Here is a 22,853-nt window from a genome sequence, read left to right on the forward strand (position 1 = left end):
ATTGAATATACATGGATCTGTTTACATTTGCTAGGATATGTTAAGCTTCCAATACGCTTGTCACTCGTTAATCCTGCTACAATCTCAAATACGATACCAAAAACATGTAACGCCTTGCAAATTTGTGAACTACAGTTATATGGTAATTAGACAATGGCATTACCTAAGAAAAATTGTTCATATATACCATCAATTGTTTATAAATCGAAAGTCATAATATATAATAAGAATTTTGGACAGATATATGAAGAGTACAAATGCTCATACTTTCTTAAAATTATTCTCTCTCTGTTTATAGATGACGCAGTGGATAATATGGAGATAATAAGTATGTAATCCAAGTATTGCTAGACAATATTGCAAATATTAAAGCAATGAGCGAACGGTACAGCATTGCTGTAGACATTTTATTGCTGGAGATTTGACACTTGAATATCACTCGCGCTCTGGTCGTCCACCTGCGTGGGATATTGAGGTAACAAGAGAAGCAGTACTTGTAGAGATATCGTGCTTCACTATCAAATCACTATCATTGGAAATAGTATGAAATCCAAGTATTTCAGGACATTATTGGAAACAAAAGTTTCAGCAATTGTAGACCAAAAGAAAAAACAGTCAATGAGCGAACGGTACAGCATTCCTGTAATCATTTTAATGGTGGAAATTTGAAACTTGAAGATCGTTCGTGCTCCACCTACGTGGGATATTGAAATAAAAAGAGAAACAGTACAACTAAAGATATCATGCATCACTATTCAAATCATTGGGAAAGATCTATAAAATTCACCGAATAGTACAACCAGAATTAATCGAGTTCCAAGCGGTACGTCCAGTACAGGTGTGTGAACAGCTCATTGCCCTATCGGGAGATAATCGATCCATTAGACGCATTGATACTTACAACGAAAAATGTATTTATATATCTACACAACTAGAACATAGATATAAAGCGTTTACATCCAGAATCCGTCACAAAAAAGGTGGATTCGAGTGGTTTGTTTCAGCCAAAGCGGTTTTCTCATAACAAGACAATGGTAAACCATATACTCAGAAGATCGAAGAACTTGATGGTATTCAACTCCTCCCACATCCAGAATGTAATCCGGATCTTGCATAGTCAGATAACTATTTATGCATGGTGAAATTCTTGCGACGGTTAAAATTTTAATTCGATGGAGATATTGAAAATACAAGACTCATAGAGGTTAGCTTGAAAATTGAGAAATAATTTGGGTTTTATTAGTAAAAAGTTCCTAGTGTATTCGAGAAAAAAAGTGTGGGAGATTGAATTTGTTTCTATACCTAACTCTCATAGAAGGCGATATTTACACGGTTCGTACTAAGTATTATTTTTTTCCATGTTAAATTTATCACTCAAAATTTAAAGTGGTTCCAAACTTCATTCAATTCCACAACAAAAAGATACTCTTGGCAGAACTCGATACTGTGTACTGTTTTCGGAATATTTTGATTTGTGAATTATGAAGTATGAATTTACTTTTCAGTTTCCTACATACCCTAGAGACAGGGTCACCTTGTTTATCATTCCAATTATTGCATATAAACAGTTTATTCAAAATTCATGTCGTTCAATTTGTATGAATCTGATCAATAAAAGACATCACCATAATGAAGTTGACAAATAATATTTAGAGATTATGTTGATAATCGGATGCTACAAACTTTGTAGGAGGAAAACTATAAGAACTTCTTGCTCAACATCTTGTTTTGCCAGTAAATTCATAAGGAAATCAGTAAAAACATTATTTAGTGCCGAGATCTTACAACAGCAATTATAAAGTGGCGTATTTAGCCACTTATCCCTGAATGTGAACTGATGTCATGAATTAATTACAGAGTTTATTTCTCTATCGATTCAATAATTCTTTGAGCCAATTTTCTAGAATATCACACGAGTATTTCCATCATATCTCTGTTCATAATTGTTTTTGTTTCTTTGAGACGACGAGAAAACCCAATTAGACATTAGAAGACAACGTATACATCTGATCCTCCTGGTCCACCAATCTGAAACTAAAGTCGAAACTCCATATCTTCAGTTTAATAAATATCCATAGTATGCTACAAGTATGTATACAGACCAGAGTCATTATAATAAGCTCTAAGCCAGCAGATCGTTAGAGTGAGACAAGCAGTGGACGTCCGTGGTATATAATAACACTGTGGAAATAGCGAGAGATGGAAAAGATCAAGATATACACACGTTAACATCAATCTAATAGCGTTTTGCAGCAGGGAAGACTACGCCAGTCATCCATAATTAAGAAAGCATATTCACAACAACCAGCAGATAAAATCACCAAGAAGAGGCTTACTAATACAATATTGGGTTGGTATAACGCCTTAGGTAGCGAATCCTTTTTTTAAGTTGGCTAAGAATTTGCTTTTTGTAGAGATTGCAGAAAATATACACTGGAAAAACGCTAAAAAAGTAAAAAAAAAACAGATGTAAGATGGGCACTATCATAATTAAGTTTAATCAGATATTCACGTGGAGGAAGTAGGTGTGAATCCTGGAAGTTATATTCAGATAATTTTCCGATTATAAAACAAACACTGAACGTTTCAGTGAAATTGTAGAGCTAAAATTTAATATAGAGCTTGTTATCTAGGAATTTCAATTTACAATACCGTAGCTCCCTTCCTTCAACGTACATTAAAAATTAACCGGAAAGCAAGGCGAAAATTCAAGGTTATAATACTAATATTTCCACGGTACCTGTAGAATTCCAGGATACTAAATAATTCATCTCTTCACCCACTCAACAGTTTAATTTTCCTTCCAGACTTAATACCTTCGTACCGTACGAAATTCCTCTAACCAACTTTATTCCTGTTCTCTCTCTTCTCTTCCCTTCTGCGTAAAACATAATATTCTAAAAGCTGGAGCGATAAATACTTTCAGAGAACAAATCCCAACTGCATACGTGCCTGTTAATCTCCAAAACAATGCGACTAATACAACTTGCGATATCACAATCTACATGCCAGAATATAACATAGTTTCTAGAAACTACTCTATGCCTTTGTTTCATTAGTGCAATCTGTAATACCAGTCAATGTTCGTTAATTATATTGAAAACAGAAAATTATTTTCTAATCGTACTAACTCTAGGCAATTAAAATTCGTCAATATTTTTTTATAATTAATTTTCCTAGAATTATTCTGATTGCTTGATTGTTAACCTATATTGATTGTTTGCTAGAAAGAAAGAATTGAATTCAACCAAATGTCAGTTACATATTCTTCACACTCGGGGCTTTTGGAGACCTCTTACGTTCCCAAACGACAGTTTGTATTCTTTGTTCTTTTATAATAACATATTTGTTCTTTTTGTGTACGTGTATCACTATTATATTTTCTTTCTGAACTTGAATGCTCTTCAAATTATCAATCGGAATATTTTCTTTCTTATAAATTTTATCGGAAAGGAAAAAATGTTTTTTTATGTCCGTTATAATATTCACGTTTTCTTTCATTCATTTGCATTCATAAAATATGTAATTTCTCAATCGGTTGAAAAGCCTGAAAAAAATTTGTCAAAATAGTGGGCGGTGAAAGCTTTCTTTCTCATGTCAATTCGTTTCTCCGATAAATGGTCACACTTTTATTTCTTATAATTTGTTCAAGAAAATCCGTTTTGTGTCTAATTAAAAGGAGCACAGTATTATTGTTGGTGATGGAGAGTAATAGTGAAGAAGTTTTAAAATGCACACCAGAAGATGTGAATCGGCAACTTCAGCGACTATGAATCATCTCCCTGAGAAATCCAAGGAACAGTATTTGAAGGTATATAATTCTTTTATGTAGTGGCGAACTAAAAACGGCTTCACAGAAAGAGTGTTAGTAGTTTACTGTGGAACTAAATCCAAAATGTGGAAATCCTCAACACTTTGGTCGACTTATTCAAAACTGAAAGGCATCCTAATGGTAAATAACGACACAGACATCGGTAACACAGATACTCAAAACTCATTGCGTATTCAAAAACGTCTCTATTAGTGGATTCCAGTGATGATATAATTCAACTAGAGAAGCACGGTGGGTGGAAATCCAACGCAGTTGCGGAGGGTTACTTAGAGGACTCAATAAAAAACAGAAATAGATTCCGCAGTGAAGATTTTAATGGGAGAAACTAGTTCGACTTCAAGCAACATTGTAAATGTTCACGATTCTACCAACAATTCAATAATAACAACTGTAGACCATGTTATTTCTTGGATCAAGTTAAATGTTGCCAATTCACGTACTAATAGTAACGTAACTTCTTCTTCACTTCATAATGCTCACAGTTGTACGTCTTATATTTTTCTTAAGTCTACGGACGTAGAAAAAATTATGTTTGAAACTCATGAGTAAGAATTGCCGTCCTACTCGTGAAAAAAAGTATCACTTTACTCACTTGTTGCATAAATAACTATATCCTCACTTGTCAAAATTTATTTCTACTTCAATGGTAAGAGCTAGTATTTAAAATGATTAATAACTTAGAAAATTGAGTCAAAAAGTGAATTTAGTGATTCGAATATTTAGAAAACAGGAAAATTCGAAACCACTCTATTTTAAATCCAAGAAATCTATTTTCAAGCACACAGAAGTTTAATGGATGAAAGTTAAAACTGTTTGTAGATTATTTCCACTAGAATGTTCTTGGTTTAAATTGATTTACTAGTTATTTTACTCTAATAGGATTACTTTTGTTCAATAACTTCGCTATTGGATGAATTACATACAGTTCCATTGAGATTTAAACATTCGAGGAGTTACGTTTATCGAATTACTTATTCATCCAATGGAATGTAACTTATCTATGATTTTGAAACAGTTTATAGGACAAAAAGGTTTTTCGACAAGGTCGAGAATACAAGAAAATATAAAATCCGCAGAGTACTTTAGTAAAATTGAGGATGGTCATTACTAGATGAGCTTTCATTCAATCAATTATCAAGTTCCATTAGAAAAAATTGTTAATTGCACATAATGATAATTTAAAAACAAGTTAATCAATATAACTCTGTCATAAAATTTAATAATTTAGTTGTATGTGAGCTGTATTATCTAGTACATTGAAATTTCGTGATGATGTTCACGATCAAAATTCAAACGAAAAATGGAGAAGAAATATTCAGATTATGTGAAACCTTTTCCATTTGGAAGTACTTTCACGTAGTTATTCATTCCACATTTTCCCAAATTTTTGTGTACTAAACAGAATAATATATTTTAAATCCTTTCAGTCGTGTTCAAAGTTACGCTTGGCAAAAGACGAAGTCTTTTCCTCGCATTGCTGAAAGATTTTGCTAATTCCGATTCTCTGTACGTTTGCAGATAACTTTCCTGTCCGGAAAACAGAAATTTACTGTTTAAAAGGATCTATCTGAAGAAAAAAAGCATTAATACCGGATTTTTCGTTTTGTTAGTCATTAAATGCTTCTCTAAATGAATTTTCCTGAAGCGGTTTAACGGGCTTTGGAAATTTATTCTGATAACTGCAAAAGTGATGAATTGCTAAAATTTTAAGTTTGGAAACGCCAGTATTTGCTTTTATTGAGAACCAGTTCATAAGAACATTTCAGGCGAAACAATCCAACAAAGTCATTTAACAAATAAATTATTTTAGAGAAGCAATATTTTGTAATGTGGTAAGTATAAACAGAAAATTTGAGAATAATAGAAAGACAAACAATCCCGATTCTGAGAAAAGACACTCACATACAATACGATTTTCCAATAACTGAAAGAAGAAACCCTTTCACCACAGCTTATAATTTTTAATTATTTGAAATCTTAGAAAGAAAAAGGAAGAAACATTTTAATAGCTACATTATTAATAAGAAAAGATTCGTCAAAATAGAAAACGAATATAATAATATAAAAATCATGGAATGTGGAGTTCCACAAGGTACAGTAGTGGTGCAATTATTATTTGAACTATACTTGAATGAATTTTATTGAGTATATATACTTGGATAATGTTATAGGATAAGCAGACGACATCATAAAAATCTATGTGGGGTAGACACGGGATCAACTAGAATTCTCTAATATAAGTTGAGAAGTATATTTGCACATGTGCTGAGAGTATCTTTTCATGTTTAGTTTTTGTTTGATATTATTATTCGGAACAGTAATGGACGCCAGAGCAGACGATATAAAATTTCTTTGTGAAAAAGGTACTATGCTGGAAAATAAAAATGATTACGGAACAAAAATATTTTGTTTCTTTGTTAGGTGGAAAATTTTTCAGACAATCCTCGTATATAGCAAACTGTAGTTTCAGCTATACTCAATATAATAGTCCATAAAAGTTTTATACCGATGGTTGATCCTATATTTCCATTAGATTGAGCCATATGTGGCTATTGATGTGACCGACATTTCTCTACAAATTGACTGAAATGGTCAATATTACTAAATCAGCGTATTCATCGAGAAATCAAAGGAAACTCATCATCAAAGTTTATCAAACAACCACATCAGAGAAACTTATAGAGAAGCTCCAACATTAAATAATTACGGCAGTCATTGTAGTTTGATCATGGGTAAACAATAACTGTCACTGTTCCACACATGACCCGTAATTCCTCAATGTTCCGCCATTTGTAATTAATCAGGATCGAACCTGGAAATTTCTTGATGAGAAATTTTTATGTATGATACCAATTTTCAATACATAAATCGATCAAATTTGTTTCCTTTTCCTTTGTTTCCTCGGAGACCAATTCAACAAGAAACCCAAAGTATTTTCATGAGATTATTGTTTGTTGTATTTATGCTCATTCAACATTAATTGGGAGTAATAACGTAATAGTTTTGGCACAAATTTTAGAAAATCATTTATTTTCTTAATATCAGTTAATAAGCCCTTTTTTATGTCAATTGCATTTAAGTGGGAAACAAAGAAGGAGGAATTTGGTTGGACAGATTCCTAAGCCTGAAATTGTTCACATTTTTCATAGTCAAAATATTTTGGGCAGAAGCATTTACCGTGCTATGGTCGAATTTCTGAACCTCTCAAAAAAAGAAAAACCAGATATTTGCTTAAGAAATAGCAGAAGAAGAGCATGGGTATATTATAAATCTTTAGAAAACCGTTTTTGTGCTCTCAAATTCGGGTTATCAGCAAGTTAAAGAAACCAAGCCTCCTCTAATATGTAAAAACGATGTTCGCATATCAGACTTCATACTATTCTTGTAACAGATACCAAAGTTATGAAACAATTGATTCATTCCGATTCCAATGATCATAACATACCTTTACTAATAAATTTAGAAAACAGAATTTTTAACTTGTCCTTGTTCAAAATGAGTTATTTATGGGGTAAATCCAAAATAAATTTTACAAATGCTCGCTACAATATTTTGATAAGTTAATACAGTATAAATTTGTTATTGTTTAAATACCACTTCCATCCAGATTTTATGGTTAAAATCGCCATTAAGTTGGCTGTAGAAGGTTTCCCAATAAATACTAGTTGATTCCGATGGTACGAAACTCGAAAACACAATTCAGACTATGATGTTCATAAGAAAATTTAATATTCCTAATAAAATATACTCTTGGTTTTTGAATATTTGTATCCCTTTCAATAGTTCAATTTTACGTATCATCCTTATACGATAAGTACAAATTTCGTATTCACAGTATGAAATATTTATTCCTTTTTATACCAAAATATAATTTATGGTCGAATTTATATCGAAACTTGATATTTTCCTCACAGAACGATTCATTTTCCTACTTCGAACTCACGCTATCACTTAATACTGCATATCTAACAGAAAAATTCGCATATTTTTCATAAAGTCGGCATATTTATTTTTCTATATATCGATTATGAAATTCATATGTATAACGACGTTCTTGTTTTTTTTCAACATTCCTATTAGTATGTAGTTTTCGCTACTAATACTCTATTTTCCTATTTTTCCAATTCTAGCGACAGAATACATAGTACAGAAGAGATACGATTATTAAAATGACTGTAGAAAGATATCCATCGATTATTGAAATTAATTCTCTGGACACTAGAGAAGATGGTGATAAAAATTAAGAGAAATTATATTAGCATATAATTAAATCGAAAATAGAAAACAAACTAGAAAAACTATTAAATAAAAACAATGGAATCGGAAATTTGTAAACGGAAGAAAACAGTAAGCAAGATGAAGATGTTATAGGTGATATTGGTATAACAAAAGAATATGAAGGAAAACCGACAAAAGAGGATTGGAAAGACATAATAAACAAATTGGAACACAACAAATCAGAAATGGGGGAGTATCAAAAGGGTTTTATACAAAGGATAAGAAATTACACAAAGAACGAAACAAGACAAAGTATTCATGTAGAATATAGGCCATATAATAAGTACAAAATCATTATGCAGATTGAAGGAAAACGCCGAGAAACCACACTAAAAGCCTAAAAAGACCACGGTAAAAACTTTAAGGGATTTAAAAAAAATGATATATGAAAGGAAAAGAATTAGAATAATTCATGGTCTAGAGAAAGTTGAAAGTATCGAGTATGGAGGACTTATGACCAGTGACATGAGGAATTTATAAGAAAATCAGAATATAGTACGCAATAACAGTAACACAATTGAATCAAAAGATTAAAACAACGAAATGGGAAGGGGATAAGGAAAACTACAGAATGGAGACAGAACGAAGAAGGCCAAAAAATATATTAGATTGTACAAGATATGCATAGTCTGGGACTACGTTTTTGGAACAAACAGATGCAATAGGGAAAGAAATGTAAAACAATATTTGGCGTTATAAAAACATGAATTGAACTGTAAATAAGTAGTGACGAAATGTGTGCCGATCTTCTACAAAATATAGAGTCAAAAGAGCTCATTTGCGCGGCTACAAATCTAAAGAGAATGTATATTTGAATAGCCTTGTACTCACTGAAGGTGCTAGTGAAATGAAGAACATTTGTTGTTATAATAAAGGAGGTTGTAGGAAAATAGATACATATATTTCTAAAATAAAGGAAAAATTCTACTTAACACATAATATAGGAAGAAAATGAAAATATTCCGTTTCACCACCAGTAATGCTCATAATAATCAATCTTGATAATTTCAGCTCCAAAGGGTCTTGCTTTGCAGATTAGTACGTTAACGTTTAATGAACTCCTGCGAGGTGGATTTGAAGTAATGAAGATATAATATACAATTGCTTCATCTGTTGGATGTAATGTGTCAAATAATATGGAATTATTTGAATTCTGTATTTCCTCTACAAAAAAAATTGTGAATCCTTTATCATTTTTCAATTTATGTTTACGAATAGAGCTAGTATAACACATTATTTCAAACAGAATGAAATTATAGGATGTTTGCCGTTATTAAAATCATATTGAATCAACCAAGAAATAATAATATATTTTAAATATGATAAGAATAGATTTCAGATTTCTATGATAACTGAATAAGTTTTCCACGTTCTGAATTATACATAGTTCATTTCTGAAAATACTAGTTACATAAGAAAATATTTAGAAACCTAATAAAAAATATAATGAACTTGATTGTATACTCATGCAAAAGAAAACTACGAAATTGAAAGAATTAAAACTTGAAGTTACCTATTGAGACTACCAATCACTATTTTCGATTGTTTAATAAAACAACTTTTTGTTAGTGTCAGTCTTACAATTAACTTTATACCAATTTTATCAATATGCCGTCTTTAACGGAAAGATAAGAGATAGAAGTTCTAATGATGGTAGACTACGGCAAAGGACTTAGTAGTTATGCTTTATTTGCCGAAGCACACTTTGAAATATCTCCAATTGATAGAAGCACAATAAACAGAATTGTCGTAAAGTTTATTGATCCGGAGAAAGTGAGAGATGATCATAAATCTAAGATCTTCAGGCAACAACAACAAAAACTATTAGGAATTGATCCGGACATAAATTATGAGAAATCTTCATAAGGCGTTGTGATGAAAATTCAACTTTTCATTATAATGTACTGTGGTATTCTTAGTCGAGACGATTTCTTCCGCGGGAATTCACCAGCTGAACGATATTTGGACCATTTTCATATGCCAGTGCTTCTATTGCGACATTTTCTATTCCAAAAAATAGGAAAAAGAGATCTAGAATTTGTTACCAGCACGATGGAGCACCACCACATTATGGTCTTAATGTTTGAATATTTATAGAGAACCCGTTTGAAGGAAGGTGAATTGGAAGACGTGGTTCCATGTAGTCGTGGAGTCGGCTCTATGCTAAGCCAAGACTGTTTAATTAATTCAAAAGTTATTACTTAAAAAGAAAATTTATTACTAAAATAAAGTTCATTCCGATTTTCATCAATTTTCCCGTTTTTTTATACCACCCTGACATAAATTATTTTTTTATAATTCAGAGAAACAAGCTCCATAAAAAATACCATGAACTCTCTTGAAAGAAAAATTTTCTATAATAACTCCCAAATAACACCACAGCTAACTCTTTTATTTTGGAATTATTTCATAAATATTATGTACCTCCTGTGTGAAGAATGGTTTAAGGGTAGTTTGCAGTACGCATTAATTTCTTGTACCTTTCGGTGATCGATGTCTGTTTTATAAACGTTTATTCTATCTTATTTCTAAACTTTCATGATTCAGCTTTATTGTTGTTTTTAAGGAGCTTCAAGAAAAACGTTGAAGTTTTCAGAGAGTTCCACAAGTACCGAGATCTATAAGAAGTTTTATATCGCCTGTACAACTATTCTTATAGCCTTCAAAAGATTCTATGGAAATAGATGAATTAACGTAGTTATTCAAGTTTGTTAATATATAATTTTAGCTTATTATATCTGTAGTGTGACGCCTCTATCTACCTAACATTTATTTACTCTATACGAATGTGATCGTATCTCAAAAAAGTGGTCAATAGTCTCATTTCAGTATCCTTACCAAACGATTAACTGAGAAAATTACTAAGAATAACATAATAATGAACTTGCATTAGATCGTTCACGTTTTCTAAGAGTTTTTTAGACGTAGAGAACAAAACTTACCCGTAACCATATTCTTAATGATGCTACAAGAAACAATTTTGATTCAATTCCATATCGTTTTCACGATATTTTAATCACTTGTTCAGAACTAGTCCATTAAGGAGAAATGTGTCATTGATGCTGATGAAAGTCATAACAGCATGAAAATTTTCCTTTTCAGGAAGAATTATATGAACAGTTGAATTTGCTTACTTTTGCTGGGATTATCTTAGACAGTTTTCATAGTAAAGCGAATTTTGTTGATAAACTTGATCGAGAAACATGGTCGAATATTATATTATTCACCTAACGTGCATCTTATACAGCTTCTAAACTGGCAACTGACTCAAATGATAAGTAAAAAGTGACAGAATAGAATTCTTTTCTGATATAATATAAGTTGTTTCATAATAGATATAAAATTGTTCTTTCGAAGTACTTCATTAGCTCTATATAATTGTTCTTTTGTGAATGTTTGACCACCTCAATAAAACGATAAAGTAAAATGTTCCTATGTAGATTAATAAGAGTTATTCGAATAATATTTTCTTTCTAACTATTTCAAACATCATTCAGCTTCCGAAAACTGTTGTATGAAATGTCATTTTTCGTTAATAAAATTAGTTGTGGTACTTGAGCTCTCTATATTAATACAGATAGGAATAAAGATAATTTTTGTGATCAGAATAAATTCACATTTAAACTCTCTATTTAGGAACATTGCTTTAATTTGGATGTGGAAAGATTTAACCTTGTTAAGCGTAGCATAATCATCCTTTCCTTGAACAAAAACTGCGTTATCCCCACATGTAAATTTAATGAGTTCCACATTTCTGGGCGGTCTCGTGTACACTTAGTGAAACAAAGCACAAATACGAATTACCAACGTCGCTAGCAGGATATTACTGCCACACAGGAATAAAAGATTGAAACGGGGATGGAATTCATTTACACTACGTGCTTTTCATTTTGCATCCCACAACGACGAGGTTGCGTCGATTTATTTGACAAAAGATCCAACACTCCAATATACGTTTGTCACTTGTCTACAACTGATATTACATTATCCAACTCTTTGATAAGGTTAGATTAAAAATTTGTTATTTTTCTTTTTGATATCATCGAAAGAACAAGGTGAAACCAACGCTTTCATCTTCGAAAAGAAAATAATACCCATAGAACATTCTGGGAGATTTGGAAGATTTGATCAAAGAACGAGTGAAAACTGAAGTAGAAATAGGAGCAAAATGAAAGCAGAAAATAAGAGTACTTATCCTCGAAAAAACAGTGTTTAGATAGTGAGTTTTTCAGTGTAAAATATCTGAAGGAATCAATTTTGGTAGCTAAGGGAATTTGCTTGCTAAATTTTTGAGAAATCAATATATTCACTGAAAAGCAATAAATTTTTTTCCAAATTAATAAATTACAACGTACATTATTTTATGAATTTTGGCATACTTTTCTATTAAATTGTCAAAATAGTGTTACGTGATTTAATTTTCGAGCTAACAAATGAAAGTACAATGGCTCTGGTATAATCCCATTGCATTGTTTGAAAATATAAAATTAAACAATGGAAATCGGCGGTGGAAAAATTATTGGTTATAAATTTATGAGTATATCGATTGAAAATAAACATGAGGAACAAATTCGATGAATATAAGGATAAAAAAAAGATAATTCTTAATATTTGATTTTAGAATTTTTTAATAATTAATAAATTATATATAGAAATAATATTGTTGTCGCCAGCAGGTTTCAAATATTGAATTCAAATCATATTGATGAAAGTAAAAATGTTCATTAATTTAGAATTGATTATATATACGATAAGTTCTATTAAACAGCCGCTTTATGTGCAAGAGGTACTTGCTAACTTCATGGTTGCGTTGGGAAGACTGAAAAAGAAATCATGGGTATGGGTCAAAAGTATGAGGATAAGTGAGTGATATTGTATTATCACAGAAAAAAACTTGGTAGCTTGAATAAAAAGTAAAAAAATTTTGATTGACATAGACAGAAAAAGCTCGAGTAATGGTCATGCTAATAATATAAAAGTAAAATATTTCTAATAGAGTCTAAGAGGTTGAAAGTTATAATTGATAATAGATGAACTCTTATTTCATCAACGTCCAAGTTTTATAATAACAAAAAAACGAAATTATTATAAAGATAAATTACATTACATTACATTTTTGTGGAATATTTCAGAGGCAAGAATACAATCAGAGTCGAAACAATACTTATGAAAAAGAAAGAGAATAAATTGATAAAACCAAACGAAATCCAAACTATTGCTTCCAAAAATTGATAGTGAAAATATAAGAACAAAGACACAATTCCAAGTAATTTCTGGCTCGAGCCAACATAGAAGGCAGAAGAAGATATTAGATTGAAGTTGAAACGAATAATCCTGGTGCGGCAGTGTAGAGCAAAAATTAACATGAAGGAAGGATATTATTTGAAAAAAACCTATGTTTTTAATCAAGTGATCAATAATGAAAATGATAAATAGCTTAAAAACGCTTTTATCATATAGAAACCATAGAATAACCGTTTAAATCACCTGATCTCACTTCATTAAACTAATTTTTATGAGATTATTCCGAATTCAAAGTATATAATAATAGATTTCACAATAGTGACATGAAAAAAGCCGTGAGCTCCATCACGAAAGTCGAATTTTTCGTCGAATGAAGAATTTAACTAATACACAAACAAATCTTTCAAGAAAATGAGTTTCTTGGAATCTCAATCTTATTTCTTTATATGGAAAATTTGCTATTCCTCCATAAATTTTCATTTCACAAGTTAACTCTCTCTCTCGAATGAAAATTCATAATTTCAATAGACCCGGTGATCTCAAACCTTCTTGTTCAATTCCAATTGACAACAAAGAAAAAATAGTCATAATGACAAGAAATTTCGAAAATAGGAAGTAAAAAAAATCATTAAATTAAATAAGAGGCGGTCCAGTTCAACAATTACAACGATCAAAATGATTTCGGGCGTTTTGTGCTAGAAGAACTGAAGAAGAAAAAACTTTGAACTTGAAAAAAACAATTCTTCAACATCACCCCTACTTGCAGGCGAAGTTCGAACCCTCTAGTCAAACTTTTTCAGGCCAAAAAATGAGAAAATATAACAAAAATGACCATAAAATGGAGAGGGGTGGAGATAGAAAGTTTCGACCTTAGACAGGAAATCATCTCGCAACTAATTGAACCTACATGTGAAATCTTATTTTTCAGTCGCTTTTCGTTTGACCTGCAGAGGTGAGCAAAGGTCAAAAATCACTTTTTTTGCACTGCGACCCCTCGAAATATTCATTTGTTGTCAACCAAACTCTAATAACATCAATCCGCCGCCAAAAAAGCCATGTATGCTAATTTTGAACCAAATCGGGCCCATAACAATTGCTCGAGAGATGAAAATAAACTACAGACATTCGAAAAACCATCATAATCGTGGTCAGGAGGTCTCAAAACATGGGAAAAATGATGTGCCCCCCATTTTTCTTCTAGTCATGCCTACCGTAATAGTCTAATTTTTCCTTGAAAAATTCAACTAAAAACCGTTTAATTATTGTTAAGTGTAAATTCATTGACATGAACTATAATTTTTTTTTGCTTGTTATTTGACTTTTCGAACTCAATATAATTATAAAATTGTTAATAATGTATTTGATATTTTATCGTTGCTAGATAATATTATGAGAAGAAAATAATATTTTCGAAGAGCTAATAACTGTTATATGAAGTTTGTTCCAACAAAGTAATATAAAAGTTTCAAAACGAATTGGTAGCTTTGAAGTACTTGAAGAATAAATATTTCTTTCATATTTGGAATCCTACAAAAACTAAAAATACGTTCCACTTCATTTTCAATTCCCAGTGAAGCTTTGTTAGTCAAGGTATATATGCCTTCCACTGAACGTATGAAAATTACCTTTACTATCGATTTATGACGTTATAAATCGAGTTATTGAACTATATATTCGTCAAAAAACTTATTAGATACAATGAAAATTTACTCACCTTTAACAGAAGATAACCAGCAAAATAATAAAATTATTAAGAAGTTCTTGATGATCAGTTCGTTCATTTTGTGAACTTCTTGGGGTTTTCTGAAAAAAAAATAGAACTATTTCAGATGATATTACAATATGTTTTAGCTTTCTACCTCCATTGAGACTTGTCGAAGAATATCGGTCGTTTTCCTACAATCTCTACCCGAAAATTCACTCTTTAGGAGCCTTGCCTAATCCAACGTGAATTATTATCTACCGAATATCGATGATTATTTACATAAGGATGTGGTCGATTTATAATTCACCTAACATATGAGTAGAGATTCAACAATATACAAAATGATCTTTGTTCGTATCTGATCCATCTATAATAATTACTAGTTTATTAGTTTGGATATTATCACTGAAGGCAGTTTGTAGTTGTTATCTTTAATTGTGTTTCCCTTTTACCTAGTTTACTTTCCAATATGGATTTTTCTTTGATAAGATGCTGATTTTCCTCTATATCCATATGGAATTTCAGTGTGATACATTAGTGGAGATTATGAATTCGGTTGAAATATTAAAACGGCTTGTAGCTGCTGCTGGCAAATTTTCTAATGATTCCGTAAAGTGACAATTAAAAATACGATAAATTAGCGAAAAATAGAGAAGTTGTTAATATTGGAGTTTCGAAACCGCAACATCACGAAATGCTGAAAGATGAAAGATAAAACCATTGACCTCAAATGAAAACAAAACTAATAACTTATTGGCGTAATGAAAAAAAAAAATATTAACGGAGAGCTCAGAAAATTGCCACAGCTAAAAAATGGAGTATAAAACTAATCCTGGCTCAGCTAATGAAGCTAAAGAAACCAGGAAAAGCATTTTGGAGTCTCCTCAAATAACGCAAAGCGAAAGTTTAGAATTGGCACAGCTTAGGGATAAAGTAAGAGCTGCCGACAGCGAAGTGTATTCAAACGTTGTGCAATTAATACAATAAGATTGTTTCAACCTATCGAAGAATCGTAGGGCGCACCTGTTTCTCTTAACTACGTCGCGTGTGTATTGTTATATTGTTTCGTTGTGGTTGTACCGAATATTTTCAATAACCGTATATTTAGAGGTGATAATGATAATTATAGTGAATAATATCATAAAAATCGATTGATACTTAACAAAATTATACGTGATCTGCCACTACATCAAAATTTTCGTGAAAAAAACTAAATATATTTCAGATTTATTCCTTTATATCCACATCCAATTTCAATGTTGTGCATTTAGTTGAAGGAAGTACCTCTAGTAATAATCAACATTATTGGAATTGTCAGCTGGTTTTTCGTAAAATGATTATATATAAAAAATTTCCAAGACGATTCACTTTACACAAAACATTTTATTACATTTCGTTCTGTATATGTTTAATCCAATTCGTTTGGTATTGATATTCCAAATCCAACCAATTTTGATATATTTCATAATTCCAGTCGAACCAACAACAAAAGGTAGACCAAGATTTCTTATATTTGAAGTGATATTCCATCAATACTGAAATTTAATCGAAAGCATGAAAGAATAATTGTTTATGGATACCATTAAAACCACCTACATTCAACATTAATGAATCCTTTTCATTAAGTGTCTTGGAATTTTGTGAATTTGGTCGAATGCTACAAAATTGAGAGCAAATGATATTTTCTACATCATATGTCGTAAATTTTAGGAAACACCTGTTTTTCAATTCAAGCCCGAATACAAAAATCTACAGCAGTCAACTCAAATGAGCAAGTTAGTCAATGAAACGAATCCTGATTTACAATTCATCTATCATAAAAAAGACGTAAAAATCTCGAGCAACGCACTCAGAGTTATGAGGAGGTTCTCCATTTTACTCATACCAAGCTGATTTCTCCTATGAATTTCTTGAATCATGTAACGCCGGTCATATGCCTTCTTCTAATATGTGGAAATATGTTTAGTTTTTTCTCGAGGCATTTCTGTAACTTCTTCAGGTCGTATACCTCAAGACATACATCCAAAGATATCTTAGTTCAAATTTTGTAAGTAAATTTTATAATATTCCGCCTAATTCACGTAGTTCTGATATGGAAGATAAAGATGAAACTATTAGTGACGATGATGGGAGGATAATGATACTTAAACTAGAAAAACCAGTGCATAAAATAGAATCCTACAGACCGATATCATTATTACTAATCATTTCAAAATTATTCGAGAAATATTTATAATAATAATACAAGCCGTACTTCTTCCATTCTATTAATTTGGCTTGCGTAACCGGCACTCCACGTTTAATAAAGTATGGTGTAAGGTTTTGTTGCTAAAAATCAGAAAATATTCACCTGCTCATTGTATTCAGCTAATAGAGTTAGTTCTAGCTGAAGACCGTACATTAAGAGTTGAGCAAAAAACGAATATTCAGAGCTTCAACTGATTGAAGCGGGGGTTAAGGTTAAGGCCGTGTTTTGGGACCAATACTGTAATTGTGACATCCCTGTTACGGAGAATTATAAATTGACTACATTTGCAGACGACACTGTAGTACTAGCTGCTGGAGAATCAATTGAAGAATTTGTCAAGAATCTTCAATTCAATTGACAAAATAGATGTCAGAACTAATAGATGGCTTATTAAAATCAATGAGGGAAAATCTGCTAATATCAACTTTACCTATAAAAAGATGAACAATCTCCCAGTACTTTTTGCATTTGTTGCATAAATAACTATTATTTTGGTTGAAATATGGAAAATAAATATAATATACTTAAGAACTAAGTACATATGCCGTAAGTCTCTAAAAGAATTGAAAAATAGATCAATGCTTAAGTGACCGCTATTCCCTTATCTTACCCCAACCCAGGTCAATAGTAAGTAGCCACAGTAGTGAAGTGCAAGTACTTAGTAAATTAAGGTCAATGTAAAATGTGGGTTAATCGTAAGATTAGGTGAATTGTTTCTGTCATTTGAAAAATTTATTATAAACTATAGTTTTATACGTATCTCAAAACTGAGTCCAACTCATATATAAATAGATTCTTGAAATTACTGTTTCATTTTCCTTCCAAAATATAGATAAATAATGAGAGTAAACGTCGTTCATGGCATATTTCCTTTTATTCGGATCAAAAAACTTTTATCACAACATTTGAAAAATTACTCCCATATTTATTCGAACCATTAACTTCCAAGTCGCGATTATTTTATCCGGCTTTTTTATATACCTTTATTAATAATTTAATAGATGTTTCAGTAATAATAAACTGGAATATCGTTAAATGCTTTGCCCCGAGTTTAACTCTAGCAAATGAAAGAGATAAAATACATTTTGATCGCAAAAAATAAGGTCGGATGGGTCGACATAAAAGGAACATTTAATAAAGATGTGTTTCGTATCGGCCCAATTCGGAAAAACATGGTCATTTACTATATATCTCATAGGCTTCGGGTTATTCTACGAAACTCTGAGCGGAGACGCTTTGATGCGTTCACCCATTTGTCACCCTTGATGACTTCTTATATGTATTCAAGAAAAAATTAGTGGATCTGTAGATTGCAGTATTGGTGTATTTGACCTATTAATATTCATATATCACTTTCCGTAAAATAAATTTTCGTTATTTCGTTAAATTGAATCAATATTCTAATAAACCTCTCGTAAATGTTATTGATACAAGATTCACACTATTACTAACAAGATCATATGATGAGAGGAGACAATAGCTGAATAGTACAATTATTTAGACCGATCAGTATATTTACTGACATAAAATGTTATAAAAATTAACAAAAAGGTTTACTACGATCTTCTTGTTCGCGAGAGCCTCGTTCGTCTTGATTTCGAAACGGAACTCGAGGAGATGCTCTCAATTGTCTCGTCTGGATAGTCTCACAGAAACCTCGACAAAATAATAATGAGAATATTTACAATAACTGTTACCAATGTTAATATTTTTGAGCTTTCCGAGATGTTGGCACTACCAAAAAAAAAAACAAATTAGATTTATACCGTAGCCGTAATTTCGGATCCTCGACATAAATTAGAAACTTTTGACGCTACCCCATGAGAAAATAGGATAATTAGCTCAAAAAATCTGAAATTATATTCGAAATTAATTTTTCAGAGTTTGAAGGTGAGAAATCATTGGCAACAGAGACCATGGGAAATTAATAATCCGATCAAAACAAGGGCTTTTCAAACTCAGTAAATCAGATTAATTCTCAACAATATTTTTTTTGTGAAAATATGGTTTCCGGTCTTGAGTACGATGGCGAGAGATATTGTCAGGATTCAAGTCACATTCACAAATGAATAACTTGAGAACATTAACAAGTTTTTTTAGAAGTGACTTTTATTCGCATACCTAATGATATTTGATATACCAACTACGGGCTAGGAAAATCCATGTAAAATTAAGGTTATCATCTGGAAGTAGTCTACTATGGTCATAAAAAGTATGAAAATTAATATTTTTGATAATTTCTCCTCTCACTTAAATATAGTTTTTTTAATCTGAAAATTGACACACGATTTAAAATGTTTCGAATGCTCAGACGCAAAACGGCCACAGCTGCTACCAGTACCTGTTGAAATTGAGGCCCGGCATAACTTTATCCCCTTCGAATCAACACTTGTATCGTTGAAAATTCAGAAATCAGTAAATTCTTCTTATATAATCTGAAAACATATATATCATAGAGGTGAATTTCTCATTGAAATTTTCCCTCAAGTTCGGTTTAAGCAGGAAATTAGATAACAAATAAGGAATTAGTATGGCTGTTGATCTAATGCAGCCATATGGTACCAAACGTGAATTTATACTGACAAAGAAAAGAGCAAAGAAATATTAATCTCGTTCAAAATGTAGTTGATTACTTTTACTTAAAGAGCTAATTCAGACTTTATAATATGTTTTATAAGAGGAATATTTTCTATTCTATTTAACTGAAATCTCTCTAGGGTTTGATAATCTTAGTCACTTTATATACCTACAACAATATTGCTCTTAATCTTCAGAGCACATCAATTGTTTACAATTCCGGCTTAAAATTATTTAAAAGCACATAAGCTTTAAAATGTCTTCATTTATGTCTAAGTGTAGAAACTAGTTGTTAATACCAAATATGCAACAATGTAGATATTGGAAATTGGTGGAAAATGAGCTGGATTTTGCAAAAATTTGCCATCATTCAATCAAAATGGGTCAACTGCGCCTAAAGCTATAAATTTTTCTTCATACCTTTCAACTGCCACTTCTTCTTCTTTTTCCTGCTGTGTATAGGCATCATTGCCTGTTTTTCTTCACATCATTGCCTCTGCTCAGTCACCTGGGAGGTTGTCACTCCATCTTTTCCTAGGTCTTCCAAGGATTCTTTGTCCTGCTGGTGATTTGTCCCTTGATATTTCCATAATTCCTTCTTCCGTCATGCGGCCAATGTGCTCATTCCATTTTATCTTTCTATCCAGTAACCAGTCATTGATGTTATATATCCCGCATGTTCGTCTTATATTTTCACTACTTTCTCTATTCATTAGTGTTCTTCCCGCTATAATTCAAACTATTTTCATTTCTGTAGTCTCCAATATCCGTTTCGTTTTAGAGGTCTCAGGTCGGGTCTCTGCTGCATAGGATAATATAGGTCTGATTGCGGTCTTGTATATGTGGGCTTTTGCTTCAGTTCGAATGTATTTATTTCGCCAGATTGTGTCATTTAGGTATGCTGCTGCTCTTGAGGCTCTTGTAGCTTGGTTTCTTACTTCCATCTCCACGTCCCCGTGTCCAGATATTTCGATTCCCAGATATTTAAATTTCATTTCCTGGTGTATTATTTTGTTATCCACCACAAGCTTACATCTGATCGGTGTCTTGGAAGTAACCATTGATTTTGTCTTTGCCGCTGATATTATCATATTGAATTTTTTTGGTGTTTTGTTAAATTGGTACAGTAGCCTTTGCAGATCGTCCTCGTTCTCCGCCAATAGTACCGCATCGTCTGCATAGCACAGGATTTTGACTTCTTTATTTCCCATTTTGTATCCTCTTAGTTTGCGTACTTGTTTTATGATTTCATTCATCACTATGTTAAATAGGAGCGGACTGAGAGAGTCCCCTTGCCTAATGCCCCTATTTGCAGGTATCTGTTTAGTTAGGTCATCATTTATTTTTGCTAGGATCGTATTTTTTGAGTATATATTTTCGATTATTTTAATGACATTATATGGTATTTGTCTATCATAGAGAAGGTGTATTATGTCTTTTAATTGTATTCAATCGAAGGCCTTCTGCAAGTGAATGAAACACATATTTGATCGATTTTTCCGTTATTTGTCTTATGACAAATATTGCGTCCGTGCAGGATCTTCCCGATCTGAAACCCTCTTGTTCATCTGTGTTAAACTAATTTACGAAAAACTCTCGTAATTGATCTAAAAACCAGACATATGTGTTCTAAATTTTGTGTATAGCTTAAAAGCTCACTTGCATATTAACTAAAAAATATTTAGTTCCAGCAAAATTAATTCTATACAATTATTTATCTCACGGCTACCATTTCCACGTTGATAAAGAAATAAAGTGTTTTAGTTGATTTAAATAGGCAAAATATTGTAATTAATTAAAATACATTCGTGATCAACACGCTCGTTCTATTTCTACAACGTTCTGACTTTGAGAAGTTTTGTTGTTTTGAGATTTATTTTTTTCATTTGTAGGATATCTAGTTTTAGTTTTATTGCCATTATCTAATTATTTCACTATTTATACCTACAAAAATAGATAGACGCATGTCTCCGTCAATACAAATAAGCTTGCACTTGCACAAGTTTAATCTTGTGACACGTATCGTAAGCTTTACGTTTTTATTTCTTGTGTAGACCTGCCAACTGTGAATGAATGGTCAAACTTAGTTTTAAATAATAATTTAATGAAAAAAGGGCATGTGATAGATTTTATGAAATAATACCATATACTTATTATATTGATTTCAGTTATCTCCTTGTTTTAAATAATTTTTTTCTTATAATATTTTAAAGACAGATATAAATTTAATGTTCCGATTTGTTGTGGTCTATATTAAAACATGACTTGACACTGACAATTTGCGTATTAAAATTGATCAATAGATGACCTACATCATAAATATCAATAAAAAAATGGAAATCTGTTTAATCATAAGAAATTAATTTTTCTTTGTACTTGAATTATTAAGATTTTTTTTTTCATTGATAGTTTTCTCGTTCTTATGATGTGTGTATGTAAACGATTTTCAAAAATTCTCTTTTTCCCCTATTTGATTCCGTTTCAAGAATTTTTGGAACTATATAATTGAATTTATGTGTGAATTTATGAATTTTGATATTCCGTGAATCGTCGAGTTTTACTTTTTTGTCGTATTGTTGATCTTATATCAATTTTCTAAATACTGAGATGTCTGCCCTATCTTAATAGCGTCACAATGATTTTACTTCTATCAAGTTTTGGGTGTATCAAGTTTTGGGTGTTTTAGATTTCAATTCAGTGAAATATTTGAATAATGTATTATGTCCTTTGAGACTTATACCAATTGAACTTGAAATAATTGGATAATTATTGTGAAAATCCTTATAGCAAGGAAAAATGTTTTATATTTTGATATATAGTTTATGTTGTGTTTCTTAATAAATCGTAGAATTTATTCATCGTTTTCTTGCATATGTTGTTCATCATTTTTCCGGAAAATTATTCTCTCTCAACCTATCAGCCAAATTTATTATCACTGTTCTTTTTTCTAAAACAGATGAATTCAAATA

General features: G+C 31.3%; 1 protein-coding gene across 1 annotated transcript in view; it reads right to left on the reverse strand.

Moving 5' to 3' along the window:
* LOC130896315 (lachesin-like) overlaps nucleotides 1-22,853 on the reverse strand; it is a 435,638-nt gene that overhangs the window by 335,884 nt on the left and 76,901 nt on the right. The window contains exon 2 of the mRNA XM_057804322.1: nucleotides 15,069-15,157. Coding sequence (XP_057660305.1) covers nucleotides 15,069-15,135 — 67 coding nt within the window. The 5' untranslated portion in view covers nucleotides 15,136-15,157. The remainder of the gene's footprint in view (nucleotides 1-15,068; nucleotides 15,158-22,853) is intronic.

The sequence above is a fragment of the Diorhabda carinulata genome, chromosome 7 (assembly GCF_026250575.1).
Source record: "Diorhabda carinulata isolate Delta chromosome 7, icDioCari1.1, whole genome shotgun sequence".
Classification (NCBI taxonomy): Eukaryota; Metazoa; Arthropoda; class Insecta; order Coleoptera; family Chrysomelidae; genus Diorhabda; species Diorhabda carinulata.